Source organism: Chrysemys picta, chromosome 1 (assembly GCF_011386835.1).
Source record: "Chrysemys picta bellii isolate R12L10 chromosome 1, ASM1138683v2, whole genome shotgun sequence".
Classification (NCBI taxonomy): domain Eukaryota; kingdom Metazoa; phylum Chordata; order Testudines; family Emydidae; genus Chrysemys; species Chrysemys picta.
In genome coordinates, this window is record NC_088791.1 from 154,596,478 (window position 1) to 154,623,840 (window position 27,363).

At 44.6% G+C, this 27,363-nt stretch overlaps 1 protein-coding gene across 7 annotated transcripts; it reads right to left on the reverse strand.

Annotated features, from left to right (window-relative positions):
• Positions 1–707: 707 nt before the first annotated feature.
• LOC101940372 (protein spire homolog 1-like) lies at positions 708–26,007 on the reverse strand. 7 transcript variants are annotated; one of them, XM_065573596.1, is made up of 16 exons: positions 25,970–26,007; positions 23,007–23,038; positions 21,955–22,119; positions 20,104–20,229; positions 19,689–19,757; positions 16,365–16,535; positions 13,661–13,729; positions 12,978–13,107; positions 12,402–12,541; positions 10,732–10,804; positions 9,973–10,121; positions 5,446–5,574; positions 4,209–4,273; positions 3,314–3,341; positions 2,599–2,741; positions 708–1,157 (listed from the first exon to the last, which is right to left on the reverse strand). In XM_065573596.1, the coding sequence occupies exons 1-16, from the start codon at positions 25,977–25,979 to the stop codon at positions 971–973; spliced, it is 1,686 nt and encodes a 561-aa protein (XP_065429668.1). In that variant the 5' UTR covers positions 25,980–26,007; the 3' UTR covers positions 708–970. The 7 variants fall into 7 exon arrangements, with proteins under 7 accessions (XP_065429668.1, XP_065429632.1, XP_065429636.1 ...); XM_065573560.1 differs by lacking the exon at positions 25,970–26,007 and adding an exon at positions 25,633–25,961; XM_065573564.1 differs by lacking the exon at positions 25,970–26,007 and adding an exon at positions 25,633–25,962 and having other exon boundaries at positions 833–1,157; positions 16,365–16,532.
• Positions 26,008–27,363: the final 1,356 nt, after the last annotated feature.

Consider the following 27,363-nt stretch of genomic DNA (forward strand, 5'->3'; position numbering starts at 1 on the left):
TCTACCTTCAAACTACATTTGTTTCTACAGGTGGTCTTAAGGGGACAGGCCAGGAGGATTTAAGTGGATTATACCAGCAAACCCTCTTCCCCTCTACCACTACAGTTTGAGTTTCCCCTCCACACACAGTTTACCAAAACGTTCTTTATTTTTCCACTTAAGCATCACAAAGCATCATCATGGTTCAATTCAGAACAGTTGAAAAAGTTCAAGGCCAGAATAAAAGCAGAATACCAGGCTGAGGGCAAATACTGCAAGTGGTGATAGAAGGTTGCCAGTTACTGAGAGCTTGGAGGGAGCAGCTTTGCTGGCCCAGTACTGACAGCCTCCAGAAGAGCTGGAAGCACCAAAGAGACTTGCTTACCACTTAAGCTGCAAGCCCTGTAATCTGTCTGCTGGCCGGGGCTAGAATCCTGTTCAGTATCTGCAGTTAATTTCTGGTGATGTTAAATGAGCCAGTTATTGGGGGGGGGAAAGAGGTGAAGGCAGAGTGAGCATGAGGGGTTTGGTGCTGTGATCACATGATGGGAAGCCCCATTCTCCCCCTGCTAGGCAACAGAGCTTCGGGATGAGCACTCCCACCCACTTACTGTGCTATTTCACTATTTAGATGGTGGGGATTGCCCTTTGGCAGTGACTATTAGATTTTCATTGTCTTTATAGGTGACAGCAAGTGCGGTGAAGGATGAAATGCTAGAGGCGTGACAGTGCTTCAATATTTATTATTTATTTTATAAAAAATAAATTAAAAGCAGATTGCCAAGAGCCACAATGTTTTACACTATTTCACTATAAGTAAACAACAGCTGTGTCTTCTGGCTAGCCAAGAGTATCCAGCAGGGGGTCTTTTATTCAGGCCTTTATGTTAATATATAGATACAGCTGTTATTTTTGCACTCTTACTTCAGGTGCAAAAAACACAAAAATGTAAAGGAATCAATAGGACAGGACACACGTTTAGAGAAAGGAGTCATTCCAGTTCAGTCCATGACCTGGATCTTTTCCTGGGAGGGATGCATTGCTGCTGGCTGGAGAGGACATGTAACAGGTATTGCTCACATGTGGTACAGATGTCCATAGAAGGCCAGTCCATCATGGTCTTCCTCTGAGAGGCAAGAGGCCGTGCTAGGCAATGGGGTTCAAACACTAGTGGTACTCTGAAAGTGACAAAAATGAATCCAGGCTTCAGTTAAATAGGTGGAGTGTTCTGCCAACCCCTTCCCCCATCTGATCCAACACCCACTTAGCACTTCATCCAGAGCACAGTCCTGGATGGGTGCTGAGCACCTTCTACTCCCTTCAGTGTAGGACAGGATTGGAACAAGCAAGCACCAGCTCATCTTCATTTGGGAGGGGGAAAACATGGCCTCCAACGATCAAGATGGTCTGCACCCTAGAGGTCACCGCCAATAGATCCCCACAGCTACTAATGTGTGTTCTTTACAGCTGTGGCGGGTCATGAGGGGGTCACAGCCTTCTGATAAATGGTCTGGCCCTGGTGATTTGTGTTGGTCACCTCCAGCCTCAATTATCACCATGTACCATGCCTTGCAATGAAAGCAGCTACCCTGGCAGAGCTCCAGCTGGTTCTGAATGCAGCTACCCACCTGTTAAGCAATATTAACGGCTATTATCTCTGTGCTCTGAACATTGTACTGACCCACACCGAAAAGTAGATCAAAACCAAATACTGCAATGGACAGGTCTCGTCTGCCCCCAAAGAGACCTTTCAAATCCAAGAGTTTCCTAATACTGCTCTCATAATGGACAATGTAACTCCAGACTAGAAGGAAGAGTCCCGAGAAAGCCGTCTTCTGATCTCCTGCACCCCTCCCAGCCACCAGCCCATAGCTATGGGGCTTCTTATAAGAAGAGCCAACAATATCCAGACCTGAACACATTCAGGACAAGTTTTATACTCTCTTTTTGAAATAGCTTTCCCACAATAAGAGGACTAAAAAAAGTTAACATACTGGAAGAAAAGGGGAGAGAACCAAGAGACTGCTGGTTACTTTATGTATTCTGTGATGCACTCAGATACCGTAGCCTATGCACAAGATGCTATTCGTTTGCAAGAGGGAGGATTCCTCTGAGTCACCTAAAATTACTGCCTATGAACATGAGTCCCAGTTTGCATCTAAGCTGTGGTGATATACAAGAGATATTGGACCCTGAGGATATTTTACCAGCTTTAATGTCCCAGGGAATAAATCAGACACTGGATAGGGATTATTGGGTGAATTTTTCTGCAATAGCATTAAGTTGGAGAAAGATACCGATGATCATATATGGAAGTCTTTCCAGTGAGATGTTAAACTACAGTCCACTCTACCCATCTCTGTTTGGAACCTGAGATCCAATGGCACCTTTTCAAGAGAGTCATTAATAAAGCAGGATAATGGGCAGGCCAACAGTCATTCAGTGCAACATGCCATTGGCCAAAGGTACTAATGTCTATAACAGCCATTGTATTTGTCTACACAGGTCCCACTTCACAGAAACAATGCCTTCCCTTGAAAGGAACTTTGAGACACCCAGAAAGTGACAGACTATAGAAAGCAAGTCTCACATTTAAAAACCAAAACACACAACACTTACCTAGAACAATCCCAATGTTCTACTTCAAACAACAACTGTGAGGATTTCTGATCTTGGGTAGCTGAGTCCTCCTCCTTGGAGAGTCTCAGTGCTTTTATTAAGCTAAGCGGAAGATGCACACATGGTCTGAAGGGCATGGACATCTAGAACCAGAATGCCATGAAACTTAAATCACCAAACAGAACAAATTCTCTGCTTCAGAAAACCAATACGGATCAGTGTAAGTTTATCAAATACAGGTCTAGTCAATATGTTAATCTACTAGTAAGGGTGAGAGATTTTAGTTGTACCAAGGTCAGGAAGTTCATTGTAATAAGTACTTCACCCAGAGATCTCTAAGCATTTCACAAAGATGGATAGGCATCATCATCTCCATTGTCACAGGAGTAAAAGGAGGAACAAAGTGAAGCAATTTGCTTAATGACACAGCAAGTTAATGGCCAAGCTTCAAAGAGAAGCAAAAAAATAGGTTTTCCATCTGAGTCCCTTATTGACTAGGCTATGCAACTGCCCGTACTTTTGGGAGTGTATACATTTCGTTACTGATTTGGAATCTTGAGACAGCTTCTTCCATCTTCTTAGGAGAGAGGTTTAAGGTAAATTGCAAGAGTCAGTGGGACAGAGAGGAAATTTTTTTATGACTAGTTAAGATACATGGTGGGGAGGGTCGAGACAAATTAATCAGTCAGACTACTGTACAGAGTAAAGGACTTACCTTGACGCAACAATCACAGCAGATGACACTGGGGGGGAGGGGGAGGGGAAGAAAAACAATGTTATTATTTGAATGGAGTTCTGGAGATCCCAATACTGCAGGCAAAGATATAATCTTCCAAATAAGCTCAAAGGCATCATTTGCAATTATGACTTATTCACCTGGCTTCACAGTTAGAACTTTCCCGTTCCCGTTCACTGGTAATTTGTGAACAGATTAATACGTACTAGTTTAAAATGACTGATGTTGGGAGAAAAAACTCCAGCCTATGGACAGCTCACTGTTTGCCACACGTACTCAATAGTCAGAATTCAGTACTAGTGCTATGTGACTGGGTCACCAAATCACAGGGTGTTTGATCGCTGCTAGATGACCCACGGTTAACGAACTACTTCTGCCTCAAATTTAGTTAAAATGACTAAGTCTATAACAGGCCCCAGATTTGTTTCTGCCCCATGAACAAATCTTACAGTTTATGAGCGAATAGAGGGGTCTCAACCTGCTCCAAGTCACTGAAGGATTCATCCATAAGATCCTGACTTGGAGCATTTGCCTAGGACCTGATCTAGAACCAAGCCAACCTCTGCCCCAGGACTTTGGGAACGATCAGATTCCACCTTTGCAGTGTCAAGCATAGGGGAACAAGCATGGTTCTTGAAGGGTAAGAATTTCATTATCTTTCATGAATTTTAAGAATTAATAAATGAAGACTCTACAAAGTGACAGTCTTCCCTTCACCCATAACCATGAGAAAACAGTTACGATAGAGCCCAACTATTCAGGCAAAATTAAAGGGATAAACAACTTGCTCCATTGAGTGCTGCAATTGGACAATTTAGGAGTAGTTTTTATGATTCTTTCTTCCGCCCCATAAAGTCCTTCTACACCAGCTTACCTGCTACAGAGATGACACCTGTAAGGCCACAGAAAGACCATCTGCTTATGGCAGTGGAAACAGACCTGCAGATAAGAGTTACCTATGAATGCCAATGGGAAGCAACTCTTGGCAAGCAGTAGATGTTGCCAGTACAGCATAGCATAGTCCATATTATTCAGTGCCCTGAAGGCTTTAGATCTACATACAGTAACAGTTCAAATACAGGAGGGCAGAGACATAAGAATTAAGAGCCATAGGCAAAGAGGTTTTCAGAGAAGATTTGAAACCTGAGTGTTGATGACAAGGATTTGATTCAGACAGTAAGAGCTGTTCTTGACAATGGCTAGATTGTGCGGAAGAGCATAGGCATCCAATGAAGAAAGCAAGTGGGGATAGGGAAATGAGCCATTGAGACAGACTATTATTTCCAGGGAGATTAAAGTGTCAGGGCAAATTCAGATCCTGAAGTGGATGATGAGCCATAGGAGAAGCTGAGGAACAGTGGTGTGCTTTTTTAAAATAGACTCCAATGGTGGTGAGAAGTGGTATTGCCACAGGTCTCAGCCTGGAGAACCAGAACTTGGGGAGGTCAAAGAGGAGAATTTCAATAGTTAAGAAAGGAGGTGATCATGGATGACTATTGCAGAAGAGGAAGAAAGGCGGCAGGGTGTACACAAGCAGTGTTGGGGACTCAGACAGAAGTGGGAAGAAAGTGAGGATTCAGGGTGAAAGGCGCCAGAGTTGGACAGTGGAAGTGAACAACTATGTTAGAAGAAGCTCCTTTTGTTCAAGAAAAGCACTTTGGTCTCATAGTCCAAGTATCTGAATGTCCTTTAGCTAAACATCTTGGGTTTGCATTTGCTTAGAGCTTTTAGGAAGGTCAGAACCCTAGTTAAGTATTGCATCTTAAACCCATTTGGTTCTTGTGGACCAGCTATGACAGAGTTCTTTCCTATTTTGGGAGCAAGGATCTGTTGGGCAACAGCATGGAGTACTAGCTAGGGTCTAGGCTCAGTGTGCAAATTAACTTGCTTAGAAATTTAACATTGTGCAGTGTCTAAAGCTTCCATGTGGACTGGGGCAGGACTGCTGAAGATCAGTATATTATAGGGTTAAGTGAAACCACTTGGGACCCATTTGCCTATCAGGCACTTGTTATTCCCAGGAATGAAAGGACATGAGTGCATGAAGAGGAGTGAAGCCAGCAGACTCTTCAGAAAGAAAGGGCAGTACATCAAAGGGGAATGGTAAATACCCTGGCTCTTGAAGATATCGCACAACCATCTCTTTGGCGGGATCCCTCCATTTCAGACATCACGGCATATCTGGTTCCAATCAGTTCAGCAATGGTTGGTGATGGCCGCCTTGTAGGAGAGGGGTAGTCCTAGGCAAAAAGGACAGTTAAGAGTGAGAGACCAAAGAAAAAGGCCAGTTTGACTAGGATTCTAAACCCGAATTGAACTCCAGCCTCATGTGACTGATTGGTCTCTAATACAGCAACTGCCCAAGTCATCTCGAGCATCTCCTCTCAAGCTCAGTTCTGAGACAGAGGGCAGCCTGGCAAAGCGCCCTTCTGAGTCACAATACAGCCGTGCCAGAGTCTGAGGGGAGTGAAGGATGGCAAGGGAAACACCTGGCTCCCATCTGGAAGGTGAGCCATGTTCTGAAGAAGTTTAGAAAACCAGCCATGAAAGACAGCTACAGGCTACAGTTATATGGTCTGCTCCCCATACAATAAACAGCCTGGTTGTATTAGGAGGCTAAGTTCAAAAGGCCTCCTTGACACACATGGTGTACCCCCTTCTGCAGCAGACAGGTGACAAAACGGCAGCAGTGAAGGGATCGCATTTAAAGATGCAGTACACAATTCAGCACAGAGGACCAGAGCCACAAAGGTACTTAGGCACTTAAGTCCCAGTTTTAGGCTCCACTGCAGACCACAGACCTCACTGCTGCCTCCCACTAGGCATCCAGACGCCTAACTTCCGGAGCACTCCAGGAACAGGGGAAAGATGATGTTCCTCCAGCTAACTTGCATGCAGGGCTGGATCCTGTAGGCACGTCAGTGGCGGCCTAGCAGATCAGATCCCATTCAAAATCCAGCCTACAGAAGAGGTACCATCCTATAACTTTCAGCCCAATGGTTTGAGCACTCACATAGGATGTGGGAGACCCAGATTCCATTCCCCTCCTCTGACTGAGGGGAGAGGCCCTACTCAAATCTCAGGAGAGCGCTCCAACCACTGAGCTATGGGATATTCTGGTGTGGGCTCCCCCAGTCTCTCCTGTTGAAGCTTTTCCTGGATGGATAAATAGTAAAGTGCACCAGAGAGAGATTATTCTGTATTCCAGTTATTAGGGACCCACCTGAAAGGTGGGAGACCCCAGCTTCAATCACTATTCGCTCCAATCACTATTTATCCACAGTGGAACAGCTTTAACAGGAGACAGAGCCTCACACCAGTACCTCCCATAGCACAGAGGTTAGAGCACTGTCAGGAGAGGTGAAAGACCTCCCATTCAAATCCTCTCCTTCACCCCCAGGCAGATGAGAGGAATAGGGTGACTGCTCTATCCACTGGACAAAAAGCTATAAAGTGGGCACCACCACCACCCTCCTCCTCCCCTTCCCTCCCTCCCCCCAACAAGTTGTGTGTGGAGTGAGCCAAGCACTTCTTGCAAGACTTAAGTGATTTATAAACCTAAACTGCCTGACGCCAGGAGTGATGTTTCCAGTTCGTGAATCACGAGCAGATAGGCTCTTAAATCCAGGCTCCTCCCTGCAGCCTAACACACACCACCATTGGCAAGCTTAGGCGACTCCCTGCCTAGCATGCTAGCTTTGCAGATCACTTTCTAAGGCGCCTCTCCTCCCATTCATAGTATATGTACGTAGGCACTTGTGACGTCGTGCAGTCTATATGGTTTTATAAAAACATGATAAATGAATATAATGTAACTGGAATATGCTTCATGCAAAAGGTCTCTTGTAAGGTATCATTATAAAGCTTATAATCTAATGAGTGTGATCATCCTATTTGTAGAAATGTACCACTCTTGTATCTAAAACTAGAAATACAAAATATAACTGAGGGCCTATTGTAATTATGCAAAGCGTGGGCCATTAATGGTGGTTTGGAATCTTGATGACTCCCATTAACCAGGACCATTGTCTGCAGATGGCTTTGTTTACCTGTGAGTCTTCCTGTATATTGTGTGCTGGCAAGTGGGTAATGAAGTCTTGCAGTGACATGTGATCATGTCACCTGAACTGAATCCATCTTTAACCTGGTGCTTTTCCAGTGAGGAGGGGTGGGGAAACCCAGAGGGACAAAGGGTTCCCGCCTTATGCAAAAGATATATAAATGGGTGGAACAGAACAAAAGGAGGAGAAGAGAGCCATCATGAAGAATCCCCTAGCTACCACCTAAGCTGGAACAAGAGCTGTACCGGGGGAAAGAATTGTGCCCAGGCCTGGAAGGTGTCCAGTCTGAGGGGGAAGAAAAAAACCAAAAGAACCAAAAAAAACCACAACACCACCCACAAACGTACTGAGGCATCTCTGAGGGTGAGATTATCTGCATTTAGTTTGATTAGACATAGATTTGCGCATTTTATTTTATTTTGCTTGGTGACTTACTTTGTTCTGTCTGTTACTACTTGGAACCACTTAAATCCTACTTTCTGTATTTAATAAAAATCACTTTTTACTTATTAATTAACTCAGAGTATGTGTTAATACCTGGGGGAGCAAACAACTGTGCATCTCTCTATCAGTGTTATAGAGGGCGAACAATTTATGAGTTTACCCTGTATAAGCTTTATACAGGGTAAAACGGATTTATTTGGGTTTAAACCCCATTGGGAGTTGGGCATCTGAGTGCTAAAGACAAGCACACTTCTGTGAGCTGTTTTCAGGTAAACCTGCAGCTTTGGGGAAAGTAATTCAGACCCTGGGTCTGTGTTGGAGCAGATGGGAGTGTCTGGCTCAGCAAGACAGGGTGCTGGAATCCTGAGCTGGCAGGAGCAGGGGTAGTCTTTGCACATCGAGTGGCAGCTCCCAAGGGGGTTTCTGTGATCCAACCCATCACAGCCTAACTTTATGGATTGCATTGTTGTTCCTGTGATTTGTCTAGACACCTAGAAGTTACCGTAGCAGTACTTAAGTAGATCAGGGCTCAAGAGTCAAGCTACATACACCCTGCTAGTCAGTACACCGGGTTATTTAATTAAATTTATTTATTTAAAGATGGCTGCTAAAGACATCCACACTTAAGTTTTTATGTTATTTCCCATCCGAACAACTACATTGAGCATATTTTCAAGAAACAGCCCATTGTTTAGTTCACACAGGGTTTTGATATCCAGCTTTCACCATATGCCTTAGGTCACACATACACTGGCAAAATAAGCCATGTTTGACAAATTCTCACCATCCCTCCTGTTTCCAGTGTTCTGGGCTTGGCAGCTACAGTAGACAGGACCTTACTGCATTTAACACTCTTAGAATGTGTTAAGAGCATTAACCTCCACAGAGTGCGTGAAGAAAGGTTCTAGAAAAGTCTGTACCTGAATTCAAGCACCCGGGCTATGCTGTTAGCAGATGGGAGTTGAGCACCAGACCATTCACCACTGTGTATGGAAGCTTGTTCTGAGCTGGTAAAGATGCCACATTCCTGTTAACACCAGATCTGAGACTATAGTTGCCACTGTACAGCTGACCTTTGCACCAGTTGGTTTACTACTGGTGTTCGGCCTTGTCAACTGCAGAGGGGGAGGGGGGGGGGGGGAGGAAGAGAACACCAAGGACAGAGCACTAGATCTCTAACAGAACTGAGTAGCCAGTACACTTACTGTTGCACACCATTAGACCAGCAGTTACACTGTTTTTTCTCCCCACCTCCCATCACGGATAGGGGTGGAGTAGAAAGAAGAAGTGGAACCTGTGCGACACTGGTTGTCAATCATGGCTTGGTTTTCCTAACAATGCCTTGAAATTCTTTATTCCTGAAGTTCAATTAGGAGCACCATGCAGCACGCTTGTTAACCGATTCTGACATTATCAGTTAGTAGAATGTGCATTATGCTAGTTTCTGCTGAACATGCACTTTCAGGTGCATTTTTAACATTCTTCAGGAGCTCTAGAACTGTAACCAGATACCATTTATTTTAAATGTTCCTCATCATCAAGGGATAATTACCCCATCACATACTCAGAAGAGCCAAGCTAGAAGGGAACAAGTACAGCACCAGCTGTGCTAACAACTAGCAGAGAAGCAGGTACTGAAGAGCAGAGTTGTATGAATAATGGATTTTTTGCGCTTGCTATCAATTCTAAAATCCAAAAATTTGGGTCAAACAAAAGATTGTTTTGATTTAGAATATTTTTAAACTTGGATTGATTTAGACTATTTAAGTGTTTTAATAAGTCATTTGGAACCAAAAATAGATTTAAAAAATCTAAACATTTCATTGACACTTTCAAAACAAAATATTTTAAACTGAAACAATTCAGCAAAACTGTCAAATTCGTAAAACATTTTGGTGTTGCTGTATCTGTATTTTTTGTTGAAAAAAGTTATCAAAAAAAAATTTGACCAGCTTTATTAAGAGTTCAAGTTCTGAAAGTTGGGGGAAGTCCATTTCCCCCACCCCACGTTCCATTTTAGAGCTCACTTCTATCCCAACATCAAGCTGCAATCCTTGGGACAGTAGCCAGGCCAGCTCATTACCAGCTCGTGGCATCACTGGGAGCGGAGTTGCAGGCCCACGCAGGACTTACATCTTCCTTGATTTGAAGGGCACTCCTTAAAGACTCGAACCGCCCTCGGCAGAAAGGCTGTTGCTGATTTCGATTCGGAAAGCTGCTTGTTTTACAGTCTCCTTGCACGGGCACGCTCTTGGGGGTAAATGTGCAGTCTGCAGAGCAATCTGGAAATGGAAAAGTAGGAAAGGACAACAAGGTGATCAAGCATAAATGTGATCTGGTAACTTCAGAGATTCTTGAGATGAGTGGAATGCTTAAATACTACAGGCTGATCAGTTTCTGAAGGGAGTGAAGCCTGTTCTAAAGACCCTCTTCCCTTCCTCCCCTTACCCAAGATCACAGAAGCACCACGTAATTGGGTACATTCTGATTAGAAATGTAAGCAAGCAACCGTGATGTTTTGTTTATAAGTGGGTCCTACTTTAAATCAGTGATTTACTTATTCCTTTCATTCACACATTCTAAAGCCTCACTGAACGTTTGCTACCGTAACATACACCTTGAGGCCTGAAACTGGAAGCACGAAGAATTTTGTCACTATTTAGAAACTTAACAGATTCAAGAAGTTTCACAGCCAGGAACTGATTTGAAAGGTCACTCTCCATGCCAGCAACTCCATGTTATATGTTCCTCACATCAGATGGCTCTAAAAGACAAGTGACTTCAAAAGCAGGAGGAAGATGGACTGGGTTCATAAGAATGGAGGACGCATTGATTCAAGTATTTAGACCATGTTTTGAGAGGGGAGAGTAAGGCAGGAAAGGGCATACTGACCTGTGCTGCTGGATGTCAGTACAGATCTGTGTGAGATGACTCCCAAGTTGTATTTCAATGCCCCGTCTGCTTCCTATGGATCACAGATGGGAGATTTTTACAGTGGGTATAAAACACCACATCAGAGAGGTAGGGTTGGGTGGGAAGGTCACCTCAGCATAACCAAGAGCCCCTGAGAAGAGCAGATATGCTCCTCATTGACAATGAATGAGACAACAGGGGCTCTTATGAGAGCCAACCATCTGGCAGTGGTAAGGTAAGCAGAAGTAGTGGTGAAATTAGCTGGCTTGTTCACCTCAATTCACACACCATGCTCCAGATTATTCAGAAGAGCAATAATGAGTCAAACTCCACTGGAGTTACATCACGGATGAATTTGACCCAGTAAAAATTTTTTAAAAATAGAGATGGGACCCAAATCCTAAATTCAACTCCAGCCTCCCTCAAAAGTTTCAGGGATGGAAGATGTTCAAATACAGCCCTTGAATCTAGACTCTCCTCCTACAGCTTTGGGCCCATGTAGGAAGCTAAATTTTTCCTGGCTCCAGTTTGCATGCAGAAACTCATGAAAGCAACTCAGGAGATTCTGTGGGTGACATGCCTAATCCCCAGATGGTTCCAGGTACCAATGCTTTGGCCTCTCTCTAATCTAAACTAGTGGAAGTTCAAGACCCTACAATAGAAACTGCTTGAGAAGAGGTCCTTAGAGTACAGGAAATCTCAATAACTGGATTTTGTTTTAAAATCCTGAACTGTTAGCTTGTGCTGCTGCAATCCTGCTAGCCAAGAGCATTTGTACAAGCCTTCCCACTAGAGATACACCAATATGATTCAGAATCAATGGAGCTATATGAGACATTGTCATTAGAATGATTACAAGTTCCTACCAACTATACACTGGAGCTGTGCAAATACAGCTAAAGATTTTCTACAAATATTCATTCACATTTGCAATTGCTTAAGTCAGAGAAAAGCATTTCATTGACAAAAGTGCATATAAAAAATAAACTTCCAGTTTATGTGCCAGAGTATTTGTGCCAGAAGAAAAAAAGTGACTGCATTAGGGAACAGAAACAGACATGTGACTGACTAAACACAGCTTGAATTTCAGACACCAAGTACTCAGAACTGTTCATGATCAACTCATAGAATAATCATAATCTTAAAAAAAATAACCCTAACTTATTGAAGTAAACTGTCGTTTGCTCAAATATTCCATAAGCAGAGAAGGTCGAATGATTAACTTGCAGTGAGTAATTTATCTCCACTATATCCCATAACACATGAAATGCAGACACCACTGGCGTGAAGAGCAATGATAAAGGGAAGGGGAGCAGAAGACATTTTGGCTAACATTGGCTTCACAGATCCCAACTCTTATGAAAAAGAGTCATGGGATGTGCACTGAGAGCAGTGAGCACCTCAGTTTTAAAGGCTCCATCTACACTACATAAATGATCACGTTTTTACACAGGGCTTGGATTTCTGGAGGGTAGATAGGACTCAAATGAACTGATTGGTAGTCCAATTTATTCACCCTGGAAGAGTGAAGGGCCAAGTTGCCCATGGTGGGATTTGAACCTGAAGTTCCAGGGTGCCTGTATATTTCAAAGATCAAATATTTGGGCCATTTCAGCCTCTATCGCAAAATTTCATTTAAAAGGACTTACCTGAAATTCTGGGACCAGCAAGTCAGGGATCAGCAGCTGTTTTTTAACTTTGTGAATTGTAAGTCCTGTACTGGCATTTTGGACAGATAAGACATTGCCACACGGGGAATTCAAGGAAAACATTGGCATCACAAAGGTATCTGGAAAAAAATAAAAAAAACAAAAACAAAAACTGCAACGTAAGTGAGCTGTAGATGCAAGACACTGATGACAGACTCCATATGTCTCACACCGGACCTCTCAGAGGCGGTGATGGCTCAGCAACCCTTTGCGTCCTTTTAGTCTCACAGGAGTTGAGCCTTTTACCCCATCTTTCTTGTACGAGGTGAGAGACTCCAGCCCAGGCACGTGGGCCCTAGCAGGTGACATAAGCCAGAGGTGCAGGGGACTGGACTAGATGACCTCAAGATCCCTTCCAGTCCTACAATTCTATGATTCTATGTCTGAAAAGTAGCAGTACTGGTGCCTCTGAAAATTGATCCGAGCTCCTTAGCGTCCCTTATTTGACCCATTACCAACTCATACATCACTAGTATGCCTACTACTAGTGGATGCCCAGCAGTACCCAATAGGTACCTTTGTGCCTGCTCCCGTTTTTCTCTGTGGAAGATGGCCGAAGCTTCTGTGGCTGTTTTATTTCCATCATGAGCAGGTCGTGCAGACTGGGTGCTTTGGGGGAGTTCTCTTTTAGCTTCCTCTCTGAGGCCTGCAACATGGAGTAGAGAGCTGTGAAAAGCCACTGGATAAAATCCAGATCCCCCAGAGCAATAGACATGCCCCTTCTGAGAAGTGCACTATTTCACAAGTCAGTCTCCACACCCAGCCAGAAATCCTGTAGCCCCAGCACTCTCACCATTTGTAACCTGCGCACTTTACACGCAAATTCCAATTTATAGGAACAATATAGAGTTTTGTTAACGAATGGAGAATGTTTCCATTGTCTAACTCAAAGCAGAAGCTATAGTAAGTGAACCAGAGCTTGACCAGGATTGTTCAGAAGCATTTTAGGAGGCAAAAAGGAAGAGGAGAAGCAGCTGCATTAGTTAGAAATGACATGGGAAGAAAAGGGCAAAGATCTGAGTCATCTTCCCTTCCCCCCTGTAACACAGGGGGCCTTTTAAAATTTGGCCTATATATAAAAAAGGGATATTCTAACATTCAAGCTACCTTGCCGGACTTGGGAATGGGATAGGTCAGTATTGCTTCAGCCAGTTCAGGGATCTTCTGTTCATGGTATCACAACTAAACAAGTCACTTACTGGCTTTAAAGGGGGCTGTGAAGCGACTGTGTTGCCTTCAGAGCTCTTGCAGTTTTGCTCACTGTTGATCTGAAAGGGCGAAAAGGACACTTATGAAATGATGAAAGTTAATTTTTTCTTGAAAAGCCTCCTTCCCCAGAAACGGAGGATGAATTAGGAAATACAGTTTCACGACCTTACATAGCCACTCATGGCATTTCATAAGTATGCGTCTAACGCAAGTCAATCTTTTTAGGCAAGAGATTAAACAAGAGTCCTATTAGAAGACATTTGCTTTCCTGGGAGTGAAGGGTAGAAAGGGCAATAGGATTGAAAGATGTTTTTGCAAGGAGAAAAGCCTGTGAAGAAATAGCACATGGCGATATACTGGGAGCTGGGCAGTACTTCGGTATGTGCATAAGACTTACAAAATTCCTGCAGCCCATGAAAAGATCCTGGATAGAAGCAGCATAAAGAGTTTCAAGGCTCTAAGAAGCCTCATAATGCACCAACTCCAAAATTACAACATATCCAGACCATGGTGTCACACAGAGGGGACTTCATGCAGCAGAGCTTCCCCACCCAGTAAAGCAATAGCAGCTAGGGTGACCAGATGTCCCAATTTTATAGGGACAGTCCTGATTTTGGGGTCTTTTTCTTATATAAGCTCCTATTAACCCCCACCCCCATCCCAATTTTTCATACTTGCTGTCTGGGCACCCTAAGAATAGCTCCCCCTTGTAGTTTAACTGAGAAACTCCTAAATAGGTTAACTGTAACAGAAGTAGCTAGCAGGCACATAAGTTTGTTTCTCAAGTTCTCTTATTGGAGAACACGAAGACAGAGATTCTATCATATGGGCACCTCTTCTATGACCCCCCGCAGCATGGGTAGGGCTGTCACAAGAGGACAGTATTTGTGAGAAAATGAAATCAGACTCCATTTAGTATATTGGGTGCAGCTGCATTTGTTGGATAGCCCTATTTTGTACCTGTGCTGTTTGCTTTACCAAGGAGTGGGGCTTTAGAACACTGGGGAATGCAGGCAGTGAGGGGAGATACTAGATACTAACAGAGTGTCTCCAGGTCAGTTTGCCATTTACCCTCTTGTGTTGCCTATTCCTCTCATTTGTGCTTGCAAACTTGACCCTGGTTTGACAAAGACTGATGCAAAGCAGCACTGAAGATGCAGAGGGGCTTATTTGAAATTTGATGACTCACTCATGGTTTCCAGTGGCTGTTTTGATCAAGGACTGCACTGTAGCTAGCAGGAGGTACACTTACAACTGCTTGACAAATGCTTGTGAGATATACTTGACACACCAATGATCCATGGACCACAGCTGAAGACCCAGTTCATTCTGCTGTCTTAGGTTATGGTTTTGAGTGCACCTGCAATTTATACCTCATAACATGTAACAGCTAGTGATGTACCACCTCCTATCTGTCACTATTCCTCTATGTATATGTAAACCCCACACCTCCTGGGTGTGGTGTTCTGTCCCATCTAGTGGCACCAAGACCACTTAGAGAGAAAGATTAATGAATCTGCTCTACAGCCTTAGCCAACAGGCAGTTGGCTTTTAGCTCATGTGGTGGAGGCTCATGCACTAAGCTCCAGAGATCCCAGGTTTAATTCTGCCCGCCAACGACTGGGGTCTGTTGCATATAGTCTACTCTAAGGTACTTCTGTGCCCTCCCCTGATCACCAGAGTATCTGAGCACCTTGCAAATGGTGTATGCAGTACTAGCTGGGTTCAGACTCAGGATCCAAGTACAGTTTCTCAGCCCAATTGGAAGGACACCACAGTAGTCCAGGAGCTGGTGTTTGACAGCAGGTGAAGGAGGGTGAGGGGAGGATTTTCAAAGTGAAGCTTGTCAGCCCTGGCTGAACCGGGTATGTCATCCTCCCTCACTTTAGGGGAGCATACAATAAGCAGCTGAAGAGCTGGCATTTAGTGAGGTAGGCAAGATTTTTATTTTGTAACGAGAGGTCATTATCGCCAAATTGTTTCTCATCTCGTGCCAAAGAGTCGGCTTGCATGACATCGCAACACCGCACAACCTCATGCCAGCTTTTAAAACTGACCTAGCTCAAGCAGTGGCAAGTGGTGATGCTGCAGTCCTTTAGAGGAACTACATCGTCGTCTCGGGGCACATTAGCAATCAGCAGCATTAGGGCCCACTAACACTTCAGTCAGCACAACAGGCCTTGCTGGGAACTTGTTCAGCTTTCCTTATTTTGTCCAAACCCCCATTCAAGTCACTGAGTGCTGCCTAAGGCCCTCTGCTTGAGGCAGACCACTAGTAAGTTTCCCTTTGGATAGCTCGCATGTAAGAGGCCTCCATTTTTGAACTGCATACTGCCAAGAAGATCAAGTAGGATGCACCTTAGAGAGCCTGTGGAGACACAGATCAGTGTTTCCAGAGCTGGGAAAGGCAGTGAGCAAGAGACAGTTTAATGAAGTGGCTTCAGACAAGGTAGCCTAGAATAGTTTACATAGCACTAAGTTTAGTTCTTAGAAATGAAGTGAGTTGGTGGGTGAATATGGTGGCCATTATATGCTCAAGTGGAGCTCATGAGTTCTCACCCACCCTTGGAGCCTGGAAGTTACTCTGAAGAAAAGAGTGTGAGGACACAGGTTGGGTTTAATCAAACAGATGTCAGTTGCCAGGTAGCTAGAGCAGCAGATGCCAAACTAAGCGTGTTGAGAACAACTGCTCACCTTCACCTTGCGGAGGGTGTACCTCTTGCGTCGGATGTCCTCTGCCAAGAGCTCATAGGGAGACCGGGCATATTCCTTGGGAGGAACGCTACGTTGAGGTCGCTCCATGGCCTTGCGCAGCCTCACACCATTCTGCAGTTCCCTGATGACATCGTGCCACAAGCTAGCCTGCTACAGGGCAACATGAGCCAGTTAAAAGATCTCTGGAATCTCTGAGGTGGTATTCGTTCATTCAATAAAAGGGCTCAACTAGCAATTACAAACCATTTGTAGCTGCACAAATATCTGAGAGAGTCTCATTTAAACCTGCTTAGAAATTCAGGCAGAGTAGTACAGTGCTTAGAGCGGTGGGGGGGGGGGGGGGGGAGGGGGACATAGAGGGGCGGGCAGAGAGAGACCAGAACTCAGGTGGGTTCATGTCTCAGTTGTCACTAACTCTTAATGTGTGGCCCCGTGCCTCAGTTTACCTGAGCAAATGGTTAAAATAATTTAGCTACCTCAGATGACTGTTGAAAGGTCTAGTGTTTTTGAATTTCTCTTCAGGGTCTTTGGATGAGATACTAGGCAAGATATTAAGTTAAAGGTGGCCTACAGTATAAAATGCAGCCTTCATAATCCTTCTGAGTGCTCCAAAGAAGAAGGGGTAAGAAGGCTGAAATAATACAAATTAACTCAAACTATGGGATCCAGACTGGAAACTACAATATGTATCCATTCTGTTTTTTATCTCAATCTTCAAGGCAAGTGCTTTTAGGTTGGTGCTTGGGCCTGCAAGATCCCATTAACACAACAAAACTATCCAGTTCAGATCCACATGTTAAATCAACAGCTTAATAATGTTACCTAAACTCTTTCCTTCTCTTGATCTTAGAGATGATCAGAATAAGAAGGTTGTGTAGGCTCACTTTACTACAGTATTTTTGATTTAGACCTGTCTTAAAAACCTTAAGTTTCCCACATTTGCCTTTCCACGGCCTCCCCCCATCTCCCCAATCTGCAATATCAGGTCTTAATCACTATTAACTGCAGGACATTTGGAAGACATGACAAGAGCCATAACTAAGCTGCAGCCCCCAAGCAACACAGATGAGTAGCATGCCCTGATAGTCAAGAACCTGGACTACCCATGGTTTTAACCTAGCTACACAAGGTCCTGTCTACACTACAAAAATGGAGTAATGTTGCACCCAACTGAAGTAAAGGACAGCCATATTGAGACAGTCTTTCCTGAACTATTGTATTTCTGGAGTAGCAGAACATTGAGTTACCTTTTTAAACTCAAGGATGTCCAAGGAAAGGCTGCAGGCAAACTGGCCAATAGCAAAAGAGACCGACACAAGCAGCTGTGTGACTGCTTAAGCTGAACTGCCTTCACTAACAAGTATTACAGAAAAGAGTACTGTAATTACTGCAATCAGCACCAGAGTCCTTCTCTGGTTGTAACAGCACCTCACCTTACTTTATGGGACAGTATTAAGTAGTTCATTAGCCAACTGTCCAAGAGAACATTCCATTCTTTTCACAGCCAAAACTCGCAGCTTTATTCCTAGGAAGACTTTAAGTGCACACAGATACTAGTTCTAGCGCACCCTCCCCTGCTAGCCTTCATGTGCATTTGGCTAAGGTTGAACCCTCTCAGCCATGCACCTTAAAGTGGTTACCCAGACTTCTGTTCCCTCCAGACCCTGCCCGGGGCTACCCTGACGTCAGATGACAGAGAATGCTGTTCTATCAACCTACACACGTCCCAGGCACAATTGGAGTCAGGGTTACCCAAGCAGAGGAAGAGCTAGCAGCATTACTGCAAAGGGGTGTGGAGATATGCACACATGCTCCACCCACTTAACAGTTATTTGGCAGGGGAGCGCACACTTAAAGGCTGGTGCAACCGTTCTACTCTGAAGAGGCATCTAAGCATTGAGGTCAAGGTGATCGGTGCCTTAGATACTCCAACATACATATATAGCTAGGACAGCACAGCTCTGCACCAGATGTGCCTAAGGAGGGGTCTGCCTAATGGTGATGTTCAGCATACTAAGTGTATAATCCTATGCTCCATAGACTGCTTTAGCTACCAGATGTCATTCAAGAATCAAGGGGTTGACAATCTATGGAGCCCTGCTCGACTTGGGCCCTGGCTACCTGCCAGGATGGTGCAAGCAGCTGGCTCTTGCGGGGCTTGAATCTGGGAGACTAGAGGCAGAGGATTGGCAATGGGGCTCTTGCTTTTGAAATGGCCCTTTTCTTAATTAAGTGAAGCGGAATCTCTTGGGCTTTCAGGCCACACTGCAAAGCCCATGCATTTACTTGGGTCTTCCCAGACCACTAAATCAATCTCGCGTAGCTTATTCAGGGGAGTGCGAGTTAACTTGCTAGTTTATTTTAATACATGACAAAACTGAAAATATGCCTAAACACATATGTCACAAACATTTTCATATGAATGGTTTGTTATGTTTCAAAGTGAACACTATTTAGACAAAGGGAGTAGGAGCAGGTCCCTTGGGGGTTGCTGTTCCCGTCTCTTAGACTCCAGTGCATTTGGTTTACCTTGGCAAGGCTCCAATCAGAAGAGCTGTTTACTTTTGAGCACTGAATGAACTGGCCCTGGACAGAACAGAACAAGTCATTCTCCCTGCCCCAGGAATCTTGAAGTCCAACAACTAGAGGGATAAGACTAGAGAAGGTGGTGAGGAAAAAAAACAAAACATGGAAGCTACAGCTACACTGCCCTTTTTCTGGGAATCTCCCACCATTGCTTTAGTTCTGATGGAGCTGTACAAGTGCTAACAGTTTAAGCCAATGGCCTTTAGCTATCTTGACATCTAAACCTGCTCACAGCAGGTCTATGTGACATGGTGACTAGAATCAGAGGGGTAGCCGTGTTAGTCTGGATCTGTAAAAAGTGACAAGGAATCCTGTGGCACCTTGTAGGCTAATAGACGTATTGGAGCATAAGCTTTCGAAGTGGGTATTCACCCACGAAAGCTTATGCTCCAATACGTTTGTTAGTCTATAAGGTGCCACAGGACTCCTGGTGACTAGAATGTCACTGGCTGATCTACAGTAGCACATCCAGCATTGTTAGCACCAGTGCTACAGTAGGAGATCTCCCCAAAGTTGGCAGTGTAGACAAGACCAAAGAGAAGAGAACTGCTCTTGGGGAAAATAGCAATTGCCACAGAGAGCTAGAATTTAGTATAACGTGTCACTTGGTATTTAGAGGGTTTTAACTAGTTATGTTTCTCTCTATTTGTTTTAAGCTGGGAAGTCACTGGAAGGCCTCACAGAGAGAGTTAAAAAAAAAAAATTCTAAACTCTTACCCAGTAATTATCCTTCTCCCTCTGAGTGTCATTTTCCAGCAAGTCCTCCACATCCATTCTTCTTAGACTCTGTCAAACAAACATGTGAGCTGATTAGCCTATACTGTTCCAGTCATTCCTAGACCATTCCTGTCTGTCCAGTCACAGTACTGCCAACTTCAACAGTTGGGGTGGGTGGGGGGGGGGGGGGGGGGGGGACGACAAAACAAAACAAAAACACACCACACAATGTGGAAGACAAATACACGAGATTAATGTATTCTGGCTCTTGGGAGAAAGCCCACCCCTTTCACATGCGGGGAATAGAACTTTAGCTAAACCTTCTGCTTGGGGAAAGGCAAGAGGATTATCTTGGAATTAAGTGTGTGGGGTAGGAGGAAAGAAAGACAGCAGCTTAATGATGGTCCCAAAATACCTCTTTGGAGCTCTGTAGGGTGAGCATTAGTTTCTGAAGATCTACGTACTCAGCAAAGAGAACCCTGCAGACTGTTCTGTAATAGCTGGCAGCCTCAGAGGGCCTGGGCAAATGCTCCTCACAGATCTGAAAGGAAATGCAGCCATACACTCAGCACTGATGGTTGGAAAAAAGTTCTCCTTGAAATAAAGGATTTGGGGATGGGGAGCAGGTTGCCTCTCTCAGTTTCCAGTTTACTCAGGTTCTGAGATTAGGATCACCTTTCCTTGTGTCCCTTGCATATTACAGCTCAGAAGAGCCCTCCCTTCTGCTGGGAGGGCAAAGGGAAGAGGACTAGAGAAAGGGAAAGCCCAATTTTGTGCCAGCTGTGATGTATGGAGTTATGTAATTTATCCTCCTCTATATACTGGAAATTTAAATAACTCCTTGTGTTTTGGTGAGGCTGCCCTTTTCTGAGACATGGCAGAGACAGCATGTTAGAGGAAACCACTGTGTACACTCATGAAGACTTGTTTTTATTCTGTTTTCCTTAAATCTAAAAATAAACCTGTCAGACTGAAATTATGGCTGCTCTGTGCATTGAGCACACCAGCCAGTTGACCAGAGACTGGAACGAGAAAACTTCCTTGAGAACAGTCTAATGGACTAGGCACAAAGTAGGAATCATTAGCTCTTTCAGGAACCTGCTGTAAGGCTTGGACACATGTTTCTATATGCCTCAGTTTCCCCATGTGTAAAATGGAAGAGGGGTTGTGAGGCTCAGTGTCTGGACAGCACTTTGAAGCTAGAGCACAGACCAGAGAGCATGTGTTGCTTTGGATAAAGCTTTTCTTAGTGCCTGCATGCTGCCTAAGTTCTACTGATACAAAAATACCTGCCCATATGGGGAGGGCTTCTAGTAAAAAGGTTAGTCTAGCCTAGAGGTGGATTTGCAAAGCTATATGATAACAGTCTTGCCCGCTAGAATCCAGAGGCCTGAAAAGAGGATAGCTATTAGAATTAGATGAAGCATTTCCTTTAGCTTCAGTACTGCTTTTGAGTAGAGGGACCCATTATCCCTTGGGATATAGGAAAGGTTGCTTGGGAGGGTCCACATTCTGACTGTGCACTAGTCTCTCCTGACCACCTACACTTACATTCAGCTGCCAGGCCAAGAATAGACAGAATGCTGCAAGCACTGATTCTCCTCTTATCTGCAGAAGTCTCTCCTGAAGGCAGGACAGGTGCATTAACACCATGCTTTCTCACTGATGTGCCCATAACTTTCTTTTTACTACCTGGGGCTTATCTGGACCCTATCCAAATATGCTGAATCTCTGTAGGTGACTTGGAAAAAAAAATCAGGCAAGCGGGCGGGGGGGGGGGGGTGTGGAGAAGTAGGAACCACAAACATGCTGTTTCTACGAGCTTCAGTTCAAGGCAGGTACTTGCACAGGAGACAGCCACAGAGGAGAGAACCGGAGATTAAGGGCCTAGCCATGCTACAGATATTAATTCAGTTTGTAAGTTGTTAAGACCTTACACATGGTGTGTTTTCCCATCCTCGCTACAATTAGTAGCTGTGCCACCTGTGTGGGGTCCTTGCCAGTGGCCTAGGCTGGCACAGGGTTTCCTGCAAGCAGTGGGCCATGTGTACGTAGCCTGACCAATGCTTGTGAAACTAGTTTGCCCCTCTTCCTTCCTCCCATCACTGTGCAGTGGGATCTTCCTGAGTTCACCAGCTCACATGCACTGGTGGGGCCAAGACCAGATTTTCCCAGAATGCACTGGAGCAGTCAGGTAGTGTGATAAGTGCAGATACATTAGAGAAGTTGACATGGTTGTATAGTAAAAATAAGAAAGGGGGAAAACCTTGAGGACATCCTGGAAAGTGATTGCTGGTTTTGTTGCCTCAGTGTTCAATTTCAGGAGGAGGGAGATCAGCTTCTCCAGTGGTTCACTCAGCTCTCGCTCCAGATGGTTGTCAATCCCCCAGTCCAGGGCTTTATAGATCACCATTCCCAGACGCTCTGTCAGCTACAGAGGCCAAGGAAATGGTCTTTCAGATTAATGCAGAAATAATTTGGTATTGTGGAGATAAAGTTCCCAAATGGAACCCCAAGATTTCTACCCCTCCCAACCATGCCAGCACCCTTCCCCACATTCAAGGCCATCTGCCTCTTTGGACAGACAACATAATCCTACCGCGGTCATTCAAGCAGCTACTGAGATGCTCCTGGATCAACTGGGGATAAGAGACTGGGGCCTAATTCAGTTGTAACACCCAAATATGGCTAGATAACATTGTTTAAGTGAGCTGTGGCAGCAGGGAAAGCAGCCTGCTTTATCTCTTACCCACTGTTGACAGCATTTCCTGCCACAACTCAACCTCCCCCACCCCTTCAGGGTCTATCTTATGCCCAGTCAATTTGCGTCATTTTTTAATTTAGTCCTGGAACTTCACCTAGACTTCCACTCCCATGCAGGAGACAACACCCTAGGCAAGCCACTGGGACAGCAGAAGTGCCATGAACATTAGATGACCATGGAATCTTATGAACCTCCTGAGTCACTGAAGAGCAAGACTGCTGAGATTCCTTTAGCTCAGTAGTTCTCAAACTTTTGTACTGGCGATCCCTTTCACATAGCAAGCCTCTAAGTGCGACACCCTCCCCCCCCCCTCCCTAAATATATAAAAAAGTGTTTTTAATCTAAATGCTGGATGCAAAGCAGGGTTTGGGGTGGAGGCTGACAGCTTCCGACCCCCCCATGCAATAACCTCATGATCCCCTGAGGGATCCCAACCCCAGTTTGAGAACCCCTGCTTTAGCTAGTCCTTTTACCAATGCAGGCTTATATCTGTGCATTTGCCAGACTAAAAATCACAGGTTCTTAAATGCCATCTCTCAACTCCAGAGTCTTACCTGCTCCTCCAGTTGTTGAGTCTTGTTAACATCTGAAAGGGAAACAAGTGAAAAAAGATCAAACAGTTTACCAATCCCTACAGACTTAAGTCCATACTAGAGAGGGTAATTAGAGTCGGTATTTGGTTTTTTGCTGGTGGTGGATGTGACTGGGGTGCCACTGAGCCTCTGACCCACCAGCCTGGGGTCCCCCTCACACTGTGCTGCTGCTGCGACAAGCTGCAGACCCACTCCTGGTCCTGCACTTCCACAGCATTCACCCAGGTAGGGACACACCCAGCTGCAGTTACATGCAGGCTTTCTGACCAGCTACAGCATGAAGCAACAGTAGAAAGGCTACAGTCAAAATAACTCCCTGCTTAACACCCCAGAGCGGTACTGTCCTGCCCTGGTCCAAACCCCAACCAGTATGAATTTATTATCCAGTTCCCCTGCCCCTCAGTGTGGAGAGGAAATGCAACAGCCTCTCTGAGCTAAGATTCCAAGCACTTCACTCCAACTCACTGGTTTAGATAAAGCAAAAACAAGTTTAACAACTACAAAAGATAGATTTTAAATGATAAGTGATAGCAAACAGATCAAGGCAGATTACCTAGTAAATAAACAAAAACAATCTAAATTTAATTCAAATCCTATCTTTCTAGTATGTTAATCTCTCACCCTGACAGATGATACAAGCAGGCTGCAGATTGTTAAGGCACAAGCTACACTTGCTTTGCAGCTTGGAATCCCCAGGTTTTCATACACAGGCTAGAAATCCCTGTAGCCTGGGTCCAGCACTTCCCCCAGTTCAGTCTTTGTTCCTCGGGTGTTTTCAGGAGTGTTCTTGTGTGAGGAATGAAAAACCACGGATGATGTCACTCCCCTCCCTATATAGCTTTAGCATATGGCGGGAACCTTTTGGCCCAAAACTCAGTTTGTGGAAAAACAATGACAGCCCAAGATGGAGTCCAGAAACATGTGGCCTGGTCTCATGACCTTGTGGAGTCATAGCAGCTATTACTTGGAAGCTGTCTGGAGCATTCTCAGGAAGGCTCATCAGGTTGGAGATAAGCTTCTCCTAAGGCCTATTGTTTTCCCTAATGGCCCATTATCCTGAATAGGCCTTTCCCAGCCAGCTATCTAGACTAAAAGCATCTTGCCTAGTGGGCATCACCCGGTGTAACTACATTTGAAATACAGATACGCAGTCTATGTTCATAGCTTCAGTTACAAAAATGATACATGCCTACCAACAGGATAATCATGTTCAGCAAATCATAACTTTTCCAATGACATCTCACATGACGAATCTTGCATAAAATGCATAATTATCTATAATCATATCATGATATCACTATGAAGAATATGGGGTGCAGTGTCATGGTGGAGACCTCCAGAAGCCTTGGATCACAGCAATCCTCCCCTTTCCAGAGGAGGTAAACTGAATATGACTATCTGAGGTCACTAGAGAGGATGCCTGGTACATCTTCCATCTCGAGCCAGGCGTGGTGGCGGTGACCTACTAGTGGATGTTTGTTAACCCAAAGAAAGAATAATTCTCCTTTCCTTCTGCAGTCAGTAGCATGTGGTGGTGGTATGCTGGGAAGAGAACATGCCTAAATATAGCTCTGTCTTTGCACCAATGTTTGACCTTTGGTAAAGGAAGGCATATTTATTGTCCACCTTTCCTCTCCAGGATACAAGAGCTAGCAACAGCCACAGAATCCCTAGAGGTGTCAGCAAAAAGAAATGTGGGAGTGGGATTCATCTTTGCTCCGAATACTACCACAAAATGAACTCTGAGTCTTTATCAGTCACTTGTCCCTCTTCCCTCACCACCCGCAATTGACAGTCACATACCAGTACAACTGCTACTTTCAGAGAAAGTTTAGCAGCAGAAAGCAAACAGGCTAGGGAGTACATCAATATGATTAAGCAGCTCTCAGTTCACCAAAGCCTCAGATTAAAACACAAATATGTTGTGCGTGTATGCACCCATATAGGTGAAGACAATCAATTTCCAGGAACCAGAGTCCCTTATCTCAGGCATTTGTCCAAATTATTCCCCAAACCAAGTGATTCAATAGATAACCGGGGGGGGGGGGGGGGGGGGGGGGGGGAGGGAAAGGAGGGAGAGAGGAAGGGGAGAAATAGTCTTACACTTCACTTCTATAGCACTTTCTCACCAAAAATACTTTACAAACAGTAATTAAGTTTCAAAACATCCCTGTAAACTAGAAAAGTATTTTATCCCCATATTATAGGTGGGGAAGAGCAGCAGATGCAGAACTAGAACCCAGAAACTTTGACTCCTAGTCAGATACTCTAACCATTAGAAATACTACAGGTATGCCCCCACTTAGTATCTCTTTCTTCTCTATTCTCTGTAGATACTCTAATTGGTTTGGAGAATACAGCCCTTCACAGTAGGAGCATAGACATTGGGTTCAAAGACACATCAGGCAATACCACAAGTTAGTTTTTTTATTTGTAGCAGGATTCATGGGATTCACTATGGAAAGCATTTCAAAGACAGAATCACATGGCTGTACATTCTCATGGGCACAATAAAGAAACCCATAGCATTATCAGAGAGAGAAGACTTTTCTCTAAGAGTCCCATCCACTGGTGCCTTTGTTCTTACCAGACTTAGGGTGCACCGTGAAGGAAACAGCACCATCAGAATGGATAAGGATGCTTCCTAGACCTTTAATCACCACAGGGTGGGGGCCCTGAGCCAACTGCTTCATTTTATGGCAACATTGAAAGCAAAGGGCCCAGGCCTGCTCCTCACTTATTGGCTGGTCACAACATCTCAGAAACTCTCCCAAAGAAACCTTAGTGACATTCCTCCATTCACAGCTTGAATAATCCATTTTTTTACTTTCACCACTCCCCATATGCTTGTTTTTGGCTGGGCTGTTCTACATCCACTCCTCAGACAGCCATAGATGCTTCTGCCAGTCTTTTATCCATTCTACCTTGTCTCATCTTCAGGTGGGACCATTCAGAGCAACTTTAGGCTACAGCTCCTTAAAGGGACACCATTACTTTCATCATCTACTCTCTATTTATACAAGCACCAGTGAATGAAGACTGAGAAAAAATTAAAAGGGACCTTGAAAGATTAGAAGCATGAAAAAATTAATGTCTGGTGTAACTCCATTGATTTCAACAGGTTTGTAATTAGAACAAATGTGGCTCATGGGCTCAACAAATTAGATTAAGCATGGAAATAATTTACTATACAATATACATATTTAGTGGGAAGGAGACACCTGGTAATTAATGATGGTGAAAGAGACCTCTGGATCAGTGAACAGCAAGGAGAGTGGTGTGTTTTCAGAGGCCTGTCCCATGGGGCAACCAAGCAACCACATTCTGTATAAACTGGAGCTTTTGCATTTTATCCACCTTCAGCCCCAGAAACAGTGAGTTGCAATTACCCAATTTGGAGGTAATGGATACATGGATCACTCCAGCCAGATCCTCATCTGGAGGAAGGGGTAGTTTCTTAGCAAGCTGGAAGTGGAAGAAGACTTTTCCTTTTGTTCAGCATTGATGCTTCCTGATCACCTAACAGTGAGGCCAAATGCTTACACTAGCAGCGCTTTAATGGTATAGCTATACTGATAAAACACTCCTAGTACAGACCCAGCTTACCTTGGCAAACCTGTGCTTTTGCCAGTATAACTTATTCCAGCCCCTCCCCCCCCATAAGTGATGAGACAGGGCCCCAGGTTTCACATCACTTTGGTGAAAAGTGGCTGGATGCCTGTGATGGACAGACCATGTGGTGTTTTTGTCTTTTATCATTTCCCTGTGTGAGTTCAGTGTAGTGATCATCTCATTTTACCCACATAGTTGTTGTTGGGGCATTTAGTTAACTGGATGATGGACACCATATGCTGTGATAGATGCCTGTAGGGCCCCCTGGCTCTTGAAAGGTGTATTGTGGGGGACGTTGATCATTGTAGGGGGCGTGAATCATTGTAGCAGATGCAGTGATGATATGTCCACAGGTTTTGCATCTGTTGTTTAGGGAAAGTCCAGTGCCGCTTTCAGTTGTGATGGGAGGGGCAGCGACCCTTGGGACAGGCATGATTCCCTGAAGGGCAGGTTGCTGGCCACACTGCCCGAGATCCCTGCCATGTGGATGCACGTTGAGGTGATCTCAGCGGCTGCAGCAGCGCTGCCAGCCCTCGACATTCAAAGCTCACAAATTACAGGCCCCTGAAAAATCATGAGATTGGCTTACAAATCATGAGATCATCATAATAAGCTAATGCTTGGTGGGTTCTTCGCCTTTGTAGCCTCAAGGCAACCCGGGGGTCTCGCTCTCAAGCTGGGCTCTGCGGCCAGGAGGGCGAGACAC